The sequence below is a fragment of the Camelus ferus genome, chromosome 7 (assembly GCF_009834535.1).
Source record: "Camelus ferus isolate YT-003-E chromosome 7, BCGSAC_Cfer_1.0, whole genome shotgun sequence".
NCBI lineage: Eukaryota > Metazoa > Chordata > Mammalia > Artiodactyla > Camelidae > Camelus > Camelus ferus.
The window spans coordinates 61,481,557-61,496,069 of NC_045702.1; the positions used below are offsets into that span (position 1 = coordinate 61,481,557).

Below are 14,513 nucleotides of genomic sequence, written 5' to 3' on the forward strand. Positions count from 1 at the left end.
AGACTAATCAATATTTAAAAGGAACAAATTATACGACAGCATAGGTGTGTCTCAAAAACAGTAGTGGAGTGAAAGAAATACAAAACAGTACATATTTCATGATTCCATTTGCATGAGATTGAAGAATAGGCAAAACCAATCTATCAGGATCAAAGAAGAGTGGTTGTCCCTGGCCTGGGGATGGAAGGATTAACTGGAAAAGGATATGAGAGAATGTTTTGGGGTGATAGAAATGTTCTAATTATTGACTGGGAGTGGTGATTGCAAGGGTATATATAGTTATCAAAATTGATCCAAGTATACATTTATATTATGAGCCTTTTCTTAAATGTAAATTAGACCTCAATTGAAATATGAGTATGTGTATATATGTATAAATGTAAATAAATACACATATACTTAAATTTCTAATCTAACTAAAAGGTCTAAAGCAATGAGCTCAGCTCCCCTTGGCCCTATGAATTTCACACTTCCCACCCTTCAAAGACTTGGACTTTGTGCTTCTATAGGTGGATTCGGGCTTCACAGTGATGCTGCAAGTTGGAATCCTGTGCAATCACACCCAGGTCATTTCACTCTAGCTTGTGTACTTCCCATCACTGACACAATGCCCCATGTGGTCATCCCTACGCGGCCACCGCCACCGGAGAAAGTTTTGAGAGGCAGGTTCAGCTTGCTGGGGAATTCCTCTCCCCCGCACACACTTTCCAGCGCGCGGGAGGCAGCAAGATCAGAACTCGCGGGGCATGAATCAGCCTCCCCTCCAGCCTGCGCACAGGCTCGCTCCGCCCTGTCCCGGGTCAGAAGGACGCTCACCCTACTTAAAACAGCTGGCATTCACCACGCCACAACCCAGATTGCCTTGAGGTTGGACTCTGTGCACCCTCCTCTCGCCGGCGCACTCTAAGGATACCTCGACCCACAGGCTGCTGGAACCCAGACACCATGAACTCTGCTCGCCCCCTCTGGCTGTTGCTTCTGCCGCTGCTCCTGGTGGGGACTCCGCTGGGAGATGCTTCTCAGGCGCCACCAGGTATCTTCCCGCCCAAGGGCTCCCTCCCGACCAGGAGGCAAGGATGTAGGCGGACCAAGGGGCCCCCCTGTATCCACTCTCTGCGCCGGGGTTTTCCTAGATCCCTGGCGTGCGTGCGCTGCTGCGAGACAGGGCACTCGCGCCCAAGTTTGCACTTTCTGTCTCTGCAGACAGAGGCCATTCTTCTGTGCTGGGAAGCTGCGGGGACGGAACTCCCCGGGAAGCCTCTCCCTCCACGGAGAAGTGGCTGATCTCTGACTCCCTGGCTCTCCTTCTGCAGTAGGAAACAACGCGGAGATCTGCCTCCTGCCCCTAGACGAAGGGCCCTGCCGGGCCCGGATCCCCAGTTACTACTACGACCGGTACACACAGAGCTGCCGCGAGTTCATGTATGGGGGCTGCGAGGGCAACGCCAACAACTTCGAAACTTGGGAGGACTGCAATGAAGCCTGCTGGAGGATCGAGAGTAAGTGCTTGCACGCACACTCAGAACTCTTGCGGGGCTCCTTTCACAGAAGGGCTAGTAGTAAAATAACTTAGCTTGTTTTCCAGACCCCATTTTCTACAGTAAGTTTTGGCCTGAATTTCCTCAAATATTAAGTAAGGCTTTCTGCTTTTCAGTTTCCCAAAAGTGATCACGAAGTTTACAACGACTAAGACATCTCTCTCCTAACTGGCATTTATCACAGATGAGTGAGCGTTCAGACTCAGGGAAAGATTTCACCGTAAGGAAAGCAAGGCGTAACAGTGCCAGGGTGTATATAATGCATTAGGTGCAACGTTAAGTGCTTGTCAGTATTTATCATTAGGTCTAAACTTGTGGTTTTTATGCCTCCTTGAGAACACCATTTTCTCACGTTCACTGCCTATCAATCTGAAATACTTTAGTGGATTGCTATTAAAGTGTGATTTAGCTAACTAAACCTTACTTTTGTCACTTGATACCCGAACAGATCTCGGGTTAGTATAGGGATATAGTGAAGATTCACGATGCTGTTTCCTGTTTAATTTTAATGATGTTTATTCTCTCCGTTAAGGCCTGTGATAGAACAAGGGGCTCTGCCTTTCAAGGAATGGAGCCCGGGGAAAAATACATATTCTATGAATAAGTCTGATTAACTTCTTATGTGGAAACAATCAGAACACCCTGAGAGAACAGAGTCTTTCCAGTGAAGCTGAAAAATTTATCATAGCTGAGTCAGGTCTGGGTCTGGAGACTGTCAAAAAAACCAAACAAAACAAGACAAACAAAACCAAATAGAAAACAGCTAAATACAGTTATCCTTTGGAGTCCTTGGGGACTGGTCCCACGACTCCACATCCCCATACCCAAATCCACAGTATTTGCATATAACCTAGGCACATCCTCCCTGACACTTTAAATCATCTCTAGATTACTTTTAATGCCTAATATAACGTAATTGTTGTGCAAGTAGTTGCCAGCACAGGACAAATTCAAGTTTTCCATTTTTTGAACCTTCTGGAAATTTTTTTTTCTGAATGTTTTCTATCTGCGGGTTGGTTAAAGCTGCGAATTCTGGACCCAGGGATACAAAGTCTCGCTGTAGCTGGATTAATGGGCCGTCTTTTGGGGATTTGCTACCCTAGAATCTAAATATGATGCCTCCCCCCCACCAGCTGTTTCTGAAAGTACAGTACAGTTTTGAAAGTAATACTAAGGCAGCTAATTTTTGACTAACATTGTTTTATGTCCTCCTTTTCCAGAAGTTCCCAAAATTTGCCGGTTGGAAGTCAGTAAGAGGCAGTGTGGGGAGCCTCAAGAAGAGTATTTCTTCAACCTAAGTTCCATGGCATGTGAAAAATTCGTATCTGGCGGGTGTCACAGCAATGAGAACCGGTTCCCAGACGAAGCTACTTGTATGGGCTTCTGTGCACCAAAGAAAAGTAAATAGTACTTTTAGGGTGTTTCAATTTCATTTCTTTATTAAGACTTTAGGGTAGAAAAATTAATAATTTGACGTGGAATTAACATTGTTTTCGTTCTGGCGATTTCACATATAATGTGACCAATCTTTACACTATTGCCCTATGAGGAAGTATTGTTAGCCCATTTTCACATACGAGAGTGCAAGCAAGCTGGGAAAATTAATGACTTGCCAGTTCTCAGGGCTTGCCAGCTTGTCATGATTCAAGTTTTTGCTTCCTCTTCTGCATTGCTTCTTTAGAACTATTTCTCATCTATTTCACTTTTACACAGAAAAATGACAGTATTCATTAATGAATGACACAACTTCAGGTTCGTACGGAATCAGTTGCATATATGAGGTAGTGCAATATATATAGAGAGAGACTTAAGATGGTGAAACCTGAAAATTTCTAAAGTTTTTGGTTAGATTTCTGTAGTCTTTAGTAACTGCAAATTGTAGCACAAATTGACCTCTATTCCTCTTTTCTCTCCTCCCCATTTCTTACCTGCATTCCCCCCAATGCAGTCCCTAAAATGAGGGGTTACTTGGGCAGTATGTAATATCTGTAGAGAAAGACAATACAGGCATTTTCCCTAGACATAGCAGAGATACACACAAGTAGGTAAGTAAGTTCCACAAACGGGGAAAACTTGCTTTGGCAGAGACTGAGATAACACTCCATAGCTATGCTGTGTTCAATATGTGTAAAATCTTGAATTAATCAGGAGATGGTTGTTGCTGGCATTCTTTTAAATAGTTTATGTAAATATAAGTGTTCCAGTGGTTACCTGGGAATTAGAAACATGTATTCTTGATTTATAATGGAAGGAGAACTGATAAAAACATTTAAAGTAGAACAACTAACACAAGAAAGTTTACCAAAGCATGTCATATATTTCCCTTGAAACATAGCCCATTTTTACCTGACCCTATCTGGTTTTTGTTTCACTTCTTTACACACTCAAATGATACAAGGATATATAGCTTCAGAAGAAATTCTGTCCACTTTGTAAAAATTTAGAATTAACAAAACATATAAGCTTTTTTGAAATTTTAGGCACAGTTTTTAAGTAGCTTCGTATAATATTTTGGATTCAGAATGAAGCTTCTATGGGATTAGATTTTCTTTGGTTACTTCAGAAACCATCAGTTTATTAATTCTGGCATTACTGCATTTCTAATTTTCTTTCTTTTTCATTAAGGTCCATCATTTTGCTACAGTCCAAAAGATGAGGGACTATGCTCTGCTAATGTGACTCGCTATTATTTTAACCCAAGATACAAAGCCTGTGAGGCCTTCACCTATACTGGCTGTGGAGGGAATGACAACAACTTTGTTAACATGAAGGACTGCAAACGTGTTTGTGTAAAAGGTAGTGAATTTTAATCTTATTCCATTTTTAAACTAACTATAAATAATTCATGAGCAAAATTATATTTTTATGTATCCATTTTACTGATAGCATATTGCCATTTCTAGACTACATAAACAGCACTTTAGGACTGATCAGTTTTGTCAAAATGCTTATACTAGCTGACTACAATAGACAGTAGCTGTATCCTTGTTTTTTAAAGGTAGAATGTTATTGACTGGGTAGATAGTAAAACTGACTTTATAATCATTAAAAATAAGATGAGGTGAGTTAGTAAGCATGTTGGCAATGGTGATTTACAGTGAGCCTACAGACTGGGGACATATAATGTTTATTTTTATTTTGTTGACCTTAGCCTTGAAGAAGAAAAAGAAGATTCCAAAGCTTCTCTTTGCCAGAAGACTGAAAATCAAGAAGAAGCAGTTTTAACCATTTTTTTTTCTGTATGTCATCTTGTGAATGCCTTTCTATCTATCTGAAGGACAATATATCTGAAGGATAACATGGTAACTCAAGTAAACGAATTGTCAGTGATTTATTCACCAGTTCTTGTATGTTACATTTTTTTTGGGTGTATTTCTTTATACATAACTAGCTGCTATTCAAATGTGAATCTATCATTTTAAATTTACTGTTCAACTATTTTTTTTTTATGAGGTTAAATTCTTCCTGTGCATAAGATACAAAAGCCAATATGACTCACCCAGTTCTTGGGGTTGCTCTTCCTGATTCAGAAGATGAGAGTAACTGAAAAACATAAGACAGCATAATAATGTTCTTTTAACACCCAGGATCATAAAAGGATCAGCAAATACATTTTATTTTATATTTAAAAGTTAGATTATATTTTAGGCACAAGGACACAAACTTTCAGATTTATCAACACTTCAAAAACATATTACAAGTGTTATTATGTAGACACTGCCAACTTACCTCCATTTCTATTGTGTCATTTAAAAGATAATAAAATAAAATAAAATAACTCTTTTGGCTGAATTAAAAAACTAGTAAAGTTATTACAATGAGAAATGTTCTCCTCAGGGGTAAAAATTCTCTCTCTCCTCATCTATCTATCCATCCCTTCTCATGTTTCAGTTGTTGAAATTTTTGTACTGTTCAAGGTGTTTATATTATACCAGAGACAATGCATACATTTAATAGTTTAAATTCCACTAATAAAATATTCCTGATAAATATGAACATTCCAGGTAAACAGTTTTTTTTTGCTTTCTCTGTAATAAAAATATTTTTTTTAATTCCTAAAGTTTCTTGGAAAGATTAATGTTTAAAAGTATGCCCTTGATCTGGCAAAATTATAAATGCATTTGCCCTTTGCTTGAGCAATCCCTCCTTTAAAAATCTATCCCAAAGGTATTATGACAAAAAGACAAAACAAAGCAAAATGGTATATGCCATGATTGATGTATTATTTGGAATAACTGAAAACTGGAAACAAACCAGGTACTCAGCAATAGGGGGTTGGTTGAAGAAATTATAGATGAAATGTGAGCAAAATATCTATATATGGTTATCATCTGACCTTAGAATACATTAAAAAAATAGTCTAGAACAATATGGATATACACACACACGAATCTCAGAAGATACACAGATACTAAAAATGGTTACCTAATCCTTTCACACCGGTCAGAATGGCCATCATCAAAAAGTCTACAAATAATAAATGCTGGAGAGGGTATGGGGAAAAGCGAACCATCCTACTCTGTTGGTGGGAATGTAAATTGGTGCAGCTACTATGAAGAATAGTATGGAGGTTCCTTAAAAAACTAAAAACAGAGTTACTATATGATCCAGCAATCCCACTCCTGGGCATATAGCTGGAAAAGACAAAAACTCTAATTCGAAAAAATACATGCATCCCAATGCTCATAGCAGCACTATTTACAACAGCCAAGACATGGAAGCAACCTAAGTGTCCATGGACAGATGATGAGATAAAGAAGATGTGGAATATATATACAATGGAATGTTACTCAGCTATAAAAAAGAACGAAATAATACCATTTGCAGCAACATGGATGGACCTAGAGATGACCATACTTAGTGAAGCAAGTCAAACAGAGAAAGGCAAATATCGTATGATATAACTTATATGTGGAATCTAAAAAAAAAAAAATGATACAAATGAACTTATTTACAAAACAGAAAGATACTCAAAGACATAGAAAACAAATTTATGGTTACCAAAGGGGAAATACAGGGGAGAGAGAAAATTTGGGATTAGCAGATACAAACTACTATATATAAAATAAACAACAAGGTCCTACTGTATAGCACAGGGAACTACATTCAATATCTTGTAATAAACTATAATGGAAAAGAATCTGACAAAGAATATATATATGCTTACGTGTGTGTGTGTGTGTCTATATATATATATATATATATATATATATATATATATATATGAATAACTTTGTTGTACACTGGAAACTAATACAACATTGTAAATCAACTATACTTCAATAAAAAAAAGAAATAATTTTAAAAAATGGTTACCTATACAAGGAGGGAGGAAACTGAAGATTGGACAAGTATGAAGGTGAAATTTATGTGAAAGTACCTTATTTTTATCTGAGACCATGTAAATATTTTATATAATTAAAAACCAAAATTAAATCAAAAAGAATGAAAAGCATTCCTTCTACAGTTGGAAACAAACCAAAATTAGCAGAATCCAAATGAATATCAATTAGTGGCATAACTACAAAAAGGATATACAATTATTTTCAGTGACTTTCAAAACAAGTATTTTGACTGTATCTTTGGGGGGATACAATCTAAGACAAATTCTGAAGATATCTGAAAATGCACTTAGTAGTCTTACTAGTAATATTGTTTTTTTCAACCTATCATTTATAGAATACTATATTAAACTATGTATCTATTTAAAAATGTATTTTCTACTCTTTCATTGAAAAGTCCTTGAAGCAATGACAATCCAGAAGCAGTAAGTATACCTACCATCCAGGTTGTGGTCTCTAAGTACTAAGTACTACACTAAAAGGGACCAGAACTCTAAAGAGAAATCACTGAGTCCAGGTCTGGGACAGGAAATACGTAAGATGAAACTGGGCCATCTTATTCCAGAAAGCAAGGAAACTATTAAAGACTAATGAATCATGTCACAAAAACAGGAGAGTAACATTAGGGGACTTCCACTGACCTGAAAATGAGGCAATATGAGCATCAAAACAAGTAATGACCACCATATATATACATAAATATGCATATAACATGAGTTAATAATTACACATACACATACACCTCCTTGGTGACTCTTGGAGGTTGCTAGGGTACTGTCTCATTGGTTTGAAAACTGATGAATTAAGAGAAAGAATAAAGCACTTATCCTCTTAAAAAGTTATTCTTAAAAACTAGTGTATGAGAGGAAGTCATAGACAAAAACCACCTAATACATGCACTAAAATGTTAGAAGATACGAAGATATGAAAGTATGCATCTAGATAACGACCACCTGTGGATGCTGAAACCATGGCATGAAAAACTGATGGGGAACAGTATTATGGAGAAATGAAGCTAATGTCTCTGAACCTATGAATGATTCTAACATCACTACCTGTGCCAATAGACATTATTCACCTCTTTATATGATGCAAGAAGAAACTTACACCCCTTCCGATGAAGTAATCTTACAGAAAGAAAGAAGAAAACTGAACCCGAAGTTAGTCAAGTCTCTAGATCTTACCAGCCATCATTTTGCCAGATTGTAAGGCACTATTAGGGAAAAAGGAGCAAGTTGGAAGACACTGGGGAAAGTTAATCAGCCAAATCCATAATGTTGGACACTCTATGGGACAAGTATCTTAGTTTCTCCAATAAACCAAGGAAATTTTTAAAAGGAGGAGAAGGAGGAAGAGGTAGTGCTTTTATAGATCATGAGATGTAACAACAAAAAGCATGTCATTAAAAGGTTTTTGGCTGAGTAAGGCCTGCATTTATGACAGTTTTTGGCGGTTTCTGAGAATGATTCTAGCAGAAGGATCTTGTGTGTGTTCTGAGATTGTCAAGTGAGTGATACAGGGCCTTTGGAGAGATCTGAGGGTTCCAAGCACTACAGGGAAGCTTGATTTGATTTTTTTTGCCTTTAACCCACCCTGGAGCCAAAACCCATTGAGGATCATGGACCTGACTTAACCTACAGCTGCAGCTTTCTGTTCAGCATGGGTAGTAGGTAGACTTCGTGATACAACTGTTCTAATACCCCCATACCTCTGCCATTTTATTTTAATGAAGAAATAAATAAAGCTGTGTAGGACATTCTGTAGTCAAAGGGAAATTCCTTCTTGCCACAATCAGCTTGAAGACAAGTCACTACTGTGGTTTCACCAGACAGCCTGATTAAAAGGAATGTCTCATTCTGTGACACGAAAAAAGGAATGAGCTGGCTTTTAATAACTCAGTCTTTTATTGAAAAAAGAATTACTCCGGACTATCACTCATGCACACATACTGTCACATGTTCAACTATAGAAACTGCAATGGAGCCTTCCAGATTGCCTGGATCATAGGACCTCCAAGTTTACATGCTATCACTGCCAACAGTCTTGCAGACATTTAGGTAAAGATATTATCCAATAAGGGACTGAATGTCCTTTATTGTATTGCATGTCCTTCCCTGTATTGTAACAGTGGTTGTAGAAGCTTGTCTTTACAATTTTCATGTTTCTAAAAAATGTTTAGGTCTTGAAATAAAAATAAGAAAAAGTAGAAAAGTACAGACTTGCAGCTTTAAAATATTCACTGTCTACATATTCTGTTATAAATTTAGAGATGGAGATAAGCAAATGTGGGAATCAGAATCATCTACAATCACTTTTTCTCCCTTCACCCCCATATTCAATTGGTCACCAAGTTCATTTATTCAAGCTTATTCTAATCCAGCTTATCTTATTCCAGGAAAATTAAAACATTCTCCCAAGTTTCCTTCCTGTCTATGACTGCTCCACATCCAAACATCTACGATGATGCCAGGATAATCTTTCTGAAAAAAAAAAAAAAATCTTATCAGGTTACTCTTCTGCTTAAAATTCTTTAATGACTTCCAACTGAATCTTCTGTTAATGTCCAAGCCTCTAGTGTGTTGCCATTTAAGACTCCTTACAAGTGGACCATGACATTCTGCTACAGACTCTTCTCCCCACGTTCCACTGTCATCTGTAACCTACAATTCAGTTGCACTAAATTATGTTCAGTTTCCAAAGCATTTTGTACTTCTTTATTTTTCTATAATATGGTTATCAAATTTTGGGCATGAGAACCATCTGGGCAGCCAGGCATAATGCAGACAGACTCTTAAACCCCATGAACAGGAGTTTTGATTTAGTCTGAGTTTGAGTTGGCACTCAAAGATGCACATTAAAAACACTGGCTCCAGATGATGAGGACGTATACCTGCATCACACACTGAGGAACACTATTTCATGCCTTAGCATAGGTTTTTTTGCCTTTATAATAATATCCTTCCCTCTTTACTAACTCCACGGCAAGCTGAATCTTCTTGTTGGCACAGCATTCCTTGACCCACCTTAAGCAGGTTTAACCATTTGTCTTGTGGGCCTACCTATAACTAATACATCTCCACGTTGCACTAGTAGAGTACGAAATTATTTTCCTAGGAGTTTTATTGTTAGGATGTTCAGATTTTTCAAGTAAAATTAATAGGGATTTTTTATTTTAAAGTATATTATTATACTCACTTCATTCTACATAAAAGAAAAGAAAAATATAAAGATAAAAATAATCGTGTTTCACCACCAAGTGATTAATAACATTTGTCTCCCTGAAGTAGGAATAACTTAGTTAAGAGATACGAGCATTTTTACTCATTTACTCATTTTTACTCACCTTAGTGTATACTGACAAACTGCATTACAAGATTATATCAACTTATCCCCATCTAAGAATCTAATGAATGTATGCAAATACCCAACAGCTGGGTTTAAAATAAACAGAAAAACAAATCACTTCTTTATACTAAAGTGGTATCTACTCATTATTTTAATTGGTATTTCCAGGATTATTACTAATGTTGAACTTTAAAATTTTCTCTCATTAAAGAGAGAAAATTTATATCCCATTTATAATCCTTTCCATTTTTCCATTTGACTCTGTGCCTTTAAACTTAGCTTATAGTTTTTAACATAAAAAATAACTAATATTTTATAATTTAATTTTTAATCATGAATTGTTTCAAACAGAAAATTACAGAAAACCATGTAACTGACTCCATTTAAAATACATGATACAAGTTTGCCAGATTTGTTTCAGGGGCTTTTTCTATTTTAAGAAATAAAATGTTGCAAATAGAGCTTAAGACTTAAATGTTTCTCTGTCATCCTATTTCTCCCTCATATGCCCAAGAAGTTGCTCTCTCAATGTTGGAGTGTATACCTTTCTGTGCATATTTTAATGCTTGTATTATACATATATTCACTCATAGCAATATGTCACTCTGTATCTATTGCTATTATGTATTGCTACTACTATGTTAGGTATATTCTATAAATCTACATTGCTTCATGTAGATGTGTTTCATTTATTTTGACTACTGCATGTTATTCCAATACATGAATATAGTACAATATATTCATCCATTTTCTTATTGGTAAACAGTCCCAAATTTTTGCTTTTATAAACAATAACAAATGTTTACATACATATCTCATTGTACACATACATGGACCTGGAAGTGGAATTGCTCGTTAAAGATATGTTCATCTTCAACTTACTGTATTTTGCCAAATTGCTCACCAAAATATTAGTACCACTAAGCAGCAATGTATATGAATTTCTATTTTTCAAGTTTTTGACAACACTGGGCATTGTAAACTCTTTAATTTTTGCCATTCATATAAGTGAGAAATTGTACTCCATTATTGTTTAATTTTTATTTTTCTGAGTAGTAGTGAGGTTGAAAAATCATTTTTCTCATATTTTGTTGGCCATTCTCATTTCCTCTTCTGTAATTGTCCATTTATATTCCTTTCCATTTTTCCATTTGACTCTGTGTCTTTTTATTATTAATTTGCATTTTTTCATCTATTCTGGGTAAGAATCCTTTGTTAGTTATACAATTTACAGACATCTTCCAATTAGTTGAAATAGTGATGTTATTTTGCTTTTCCTTGGCAAGATGGATTGTGATGCCACATTATTACATGATATGTTATTAAGCAGGGTTCATTTAGCATTTTCTTAACTCTTCAACTGATTATGTGACATCATTACAAGGGAGCAGGAAGTATGATATTTATGCCAAAGCCCAATAGATCATGAGATATTTCCTCAATAAAACACACTAGTGTTCTGAACAAAGTGATAAGAAAAGTTTTATGTACTATCAGAAATATTATATGGAATATAAAAAGAAGTAATATTGGAAAAAATACTGGCTAAGAATCTTCCCTAATTAAAAACATGTAACTATGTGGTCAAGAAGTTCTACATACTCCAAACAGAATAAATACAAAGAAAAATACAAGTGGGCACATTGTAGTCAAACTTCTGAAAACTAAAAACCAACTGAAAATCTTCATATACCTAGAAAAAAAAGAGATGATAATATCTCCAAATAAGCATCAAAAAGACTGATGACGTATTTCAACAGAAACGATGGAAGTCAGAAAATGACAGATGAACATTTTAAAGTGCTAAACAAACAAACCAACCATGCAAACCAGTAATTCTATACCAGCAAAAATATTCTTCAAAATGGAATGGTAAATGAAGATGTTTACATAAAACAAAAGCCAAGAGAACCTGTTGTCAGCAGATCTGCACTACAGAAAACATTAATGGGAATTCTGAAGGAAAATGATCCCAGATGGAAGCACATTACTGTAAAATGGAATGAAGGCACTAGAAGATATAAACGTGGAAAAATAAAAATGAGCATTCTGTTTACAGTATTAAATGCATGAGTATTACATCCTATGCATTTAAAACATGTAGATTTTTAAATGGAATTAATAGTACGAAAGGTAGGAGTGTTGGTTGATGGAATTAAACTCTTTTTAGTTTCTTGTATGCTTTGGGAAGTCTTACAACTTACTAGCTAGAATATATATAGTAATTTTAAGGGTAATCAGTGAAAGAATAACAAAATATGTAGAGCTAAAAAGTGAATAGAGGAAAGAATAGACTAACAGGAAAAGTGGAATAATGATTAATCCAAAGGAAAAAAAGGAAAAAAAAGAAAAAAAAAGACAAGACAGGACAATTATAAAGCAATGGCAAGACAGCAACTTAAACCCAACTATCGAAATAATGTTACCAAATATAAATTGACTAAACAACATTCCAGTTAAAGGAAGAAATGGTCATACTGGATTAACAAACAAACAAAATCCAAGATCCAACTCAATACTACTTATAAGAGACATATTTTATATACTGTTACTAATATCTGAAAATAAAAGGAGCAGAAGGGGAATACCACACAAACACTAACCAAAATAAAGCTGGTGTAGTAGTTTAGTAAAGTCAGACAAAAAAGACTTTGAGACAAGGAGAAGAGCCAAAATAAATGAGAGTCTTTCACAGTGCTAAGAGGCTCAATTTAATCAATAGGATAATAAAATAATGATAAATGTCTACATGTCTAATAAAAAGTTTAATACTTTAATACTGAAAAAATTTTGAGATAACTAAAAGGAGAAATAGACAAATTTGTAACTGTAATTTGTATAATTTAACACATTTCTTTCAGTAAATGAACAAGTAGGAAAAAATTAAAATAGAACATTTAAATAACAAAACACTACACCCAACATATTCAGAATAAACATCATTTTCAAGCACATGTGGAATATTAACCAAAGGAACCATTTGCTGATCCATATAGGTAAGTCTCAAAATATTCCAAAGAACTTATGTCACATACAGTATATTCCCTGCTTACAAAATTGAACTAGAAATTAATATCAGAAAGATGATTGGAAAACCTCCAAGTGTTTCAAAATTAAACACATATTATTATATAACACACGTGCCAAAGAAATCTTCAACACATCCGATCCAATCCAAAGTCAATGGAGTATATTTTCAGTTAACTGAAAATAAAAATCTGAAATATAAAAAATCTGAGATGCAGTTGAAATAGTGGTCAAAGGAAAATGTATAGCTCTAAATTAGTAATCAAAAAGAAGAAAGATTGAAAATCAATGTTCCAATCTCCCACCTCTAGAAACTAGAAAATTAGCCATATTAAACACATATTTAAGCACCTCAAAAAAGTAGAAGGAAGTAATAAAGATAAAAGCAGTAATGAAAATGTTTAGAAAACAGACATAAATTTTAAGAAAATAAAGTTAAAATTTTTTCTCTAAAAAGGTTATTTTGTTAATAGCAATAATTTAAAGAAAAGAAAGAGAAAACATAAAGTATTAGTATCACAGATAAAAAAGCAGACAGTATTATAAATCCTAAAGATATTGAAAATGGAATTGATGGATATTATTAACAAATTCATACCAATAAATTTGGTAACTTAGATGAAAAAGAGGTCCAGGGCAAAGTGAGAATGAGAGATTCCTTGTTCAAACATTAGTTAGGAATTTAAAGGTGATGACAATAAAACATTAAACCAAGTGAAAGACCTTGTAAATGCATGTGACCACACAGGTTGCATGCCCATTAAGCTGGCCCTGTTTCCAAAACTAATAAAAAAAATTGGTAGAAATTCTGAATATTCCTATATCTGTTAAAGAAATTGAAGCAATAGTTTTTAACTTTAGCACAAAGAAAACGTCAAGCCCAGACAGCTTTATTGGTAAATTATTCCAGATATTTAAGAAGAAATAATTTCAACTTCCAAAATCTGGAAAAAAGAAATACTTCTCATTTGTCAAGACTAAAAATAATAACTGGCAAAGGCATTGCAAAGAGGAAAATTTATAGGCAATTTCTTCCTTGTGAACAGATGCGTAAACCCTGAACAAACTTTTGCCAAGTCAAATCCAGCAACATACAACACATAACCAGGTGAAGTGTATTCCAGTTGTGTATTCCACTTGTGTAAGATAGTTTCAACATAAGAAAATGAATCATTGTAACTGACCACAGTAACAAAATAAATGACAAAATCATATGATCATCTTAATAGATGTAGAAAAAGTATCTGATAAAATTCAGTAT

At 35.0% G+C, this 14,513-nt stretch overlaps 1 protein-coding gene across 1 annotated transcript; it reads left to right on the forward strand.

The window, feature by feature from the left end:
• The first annotated feature begins 715 nt into the window (after positions 1 to 715).
• Positions 716 to 5,338, forward strand: TFPI2 (tissue factor pathway inhibitor 2). Its single transcript, XM_014565373.2, has 5 exons — positions 716 to 1,033; positions 1,314 to 1,499; positions 2,759 to 2,938; positions 4,164 to 4,334; positions 4,690 to 5,338. Exons 1-5 carry the CDS (start codon positions 946 to 948, stop codon positions 4,761 to 4,763), a joined length of 699 nt encoding a protein of 232 aa, XP_014420859.1. The 5' UTR covers positions 716 to 945; the 3' UTR covers positions 4,764 to 5,338.
• The last annotated feature ends 9,175 nt before the right edge of the window (positions 5,339 to 14,513 follow it).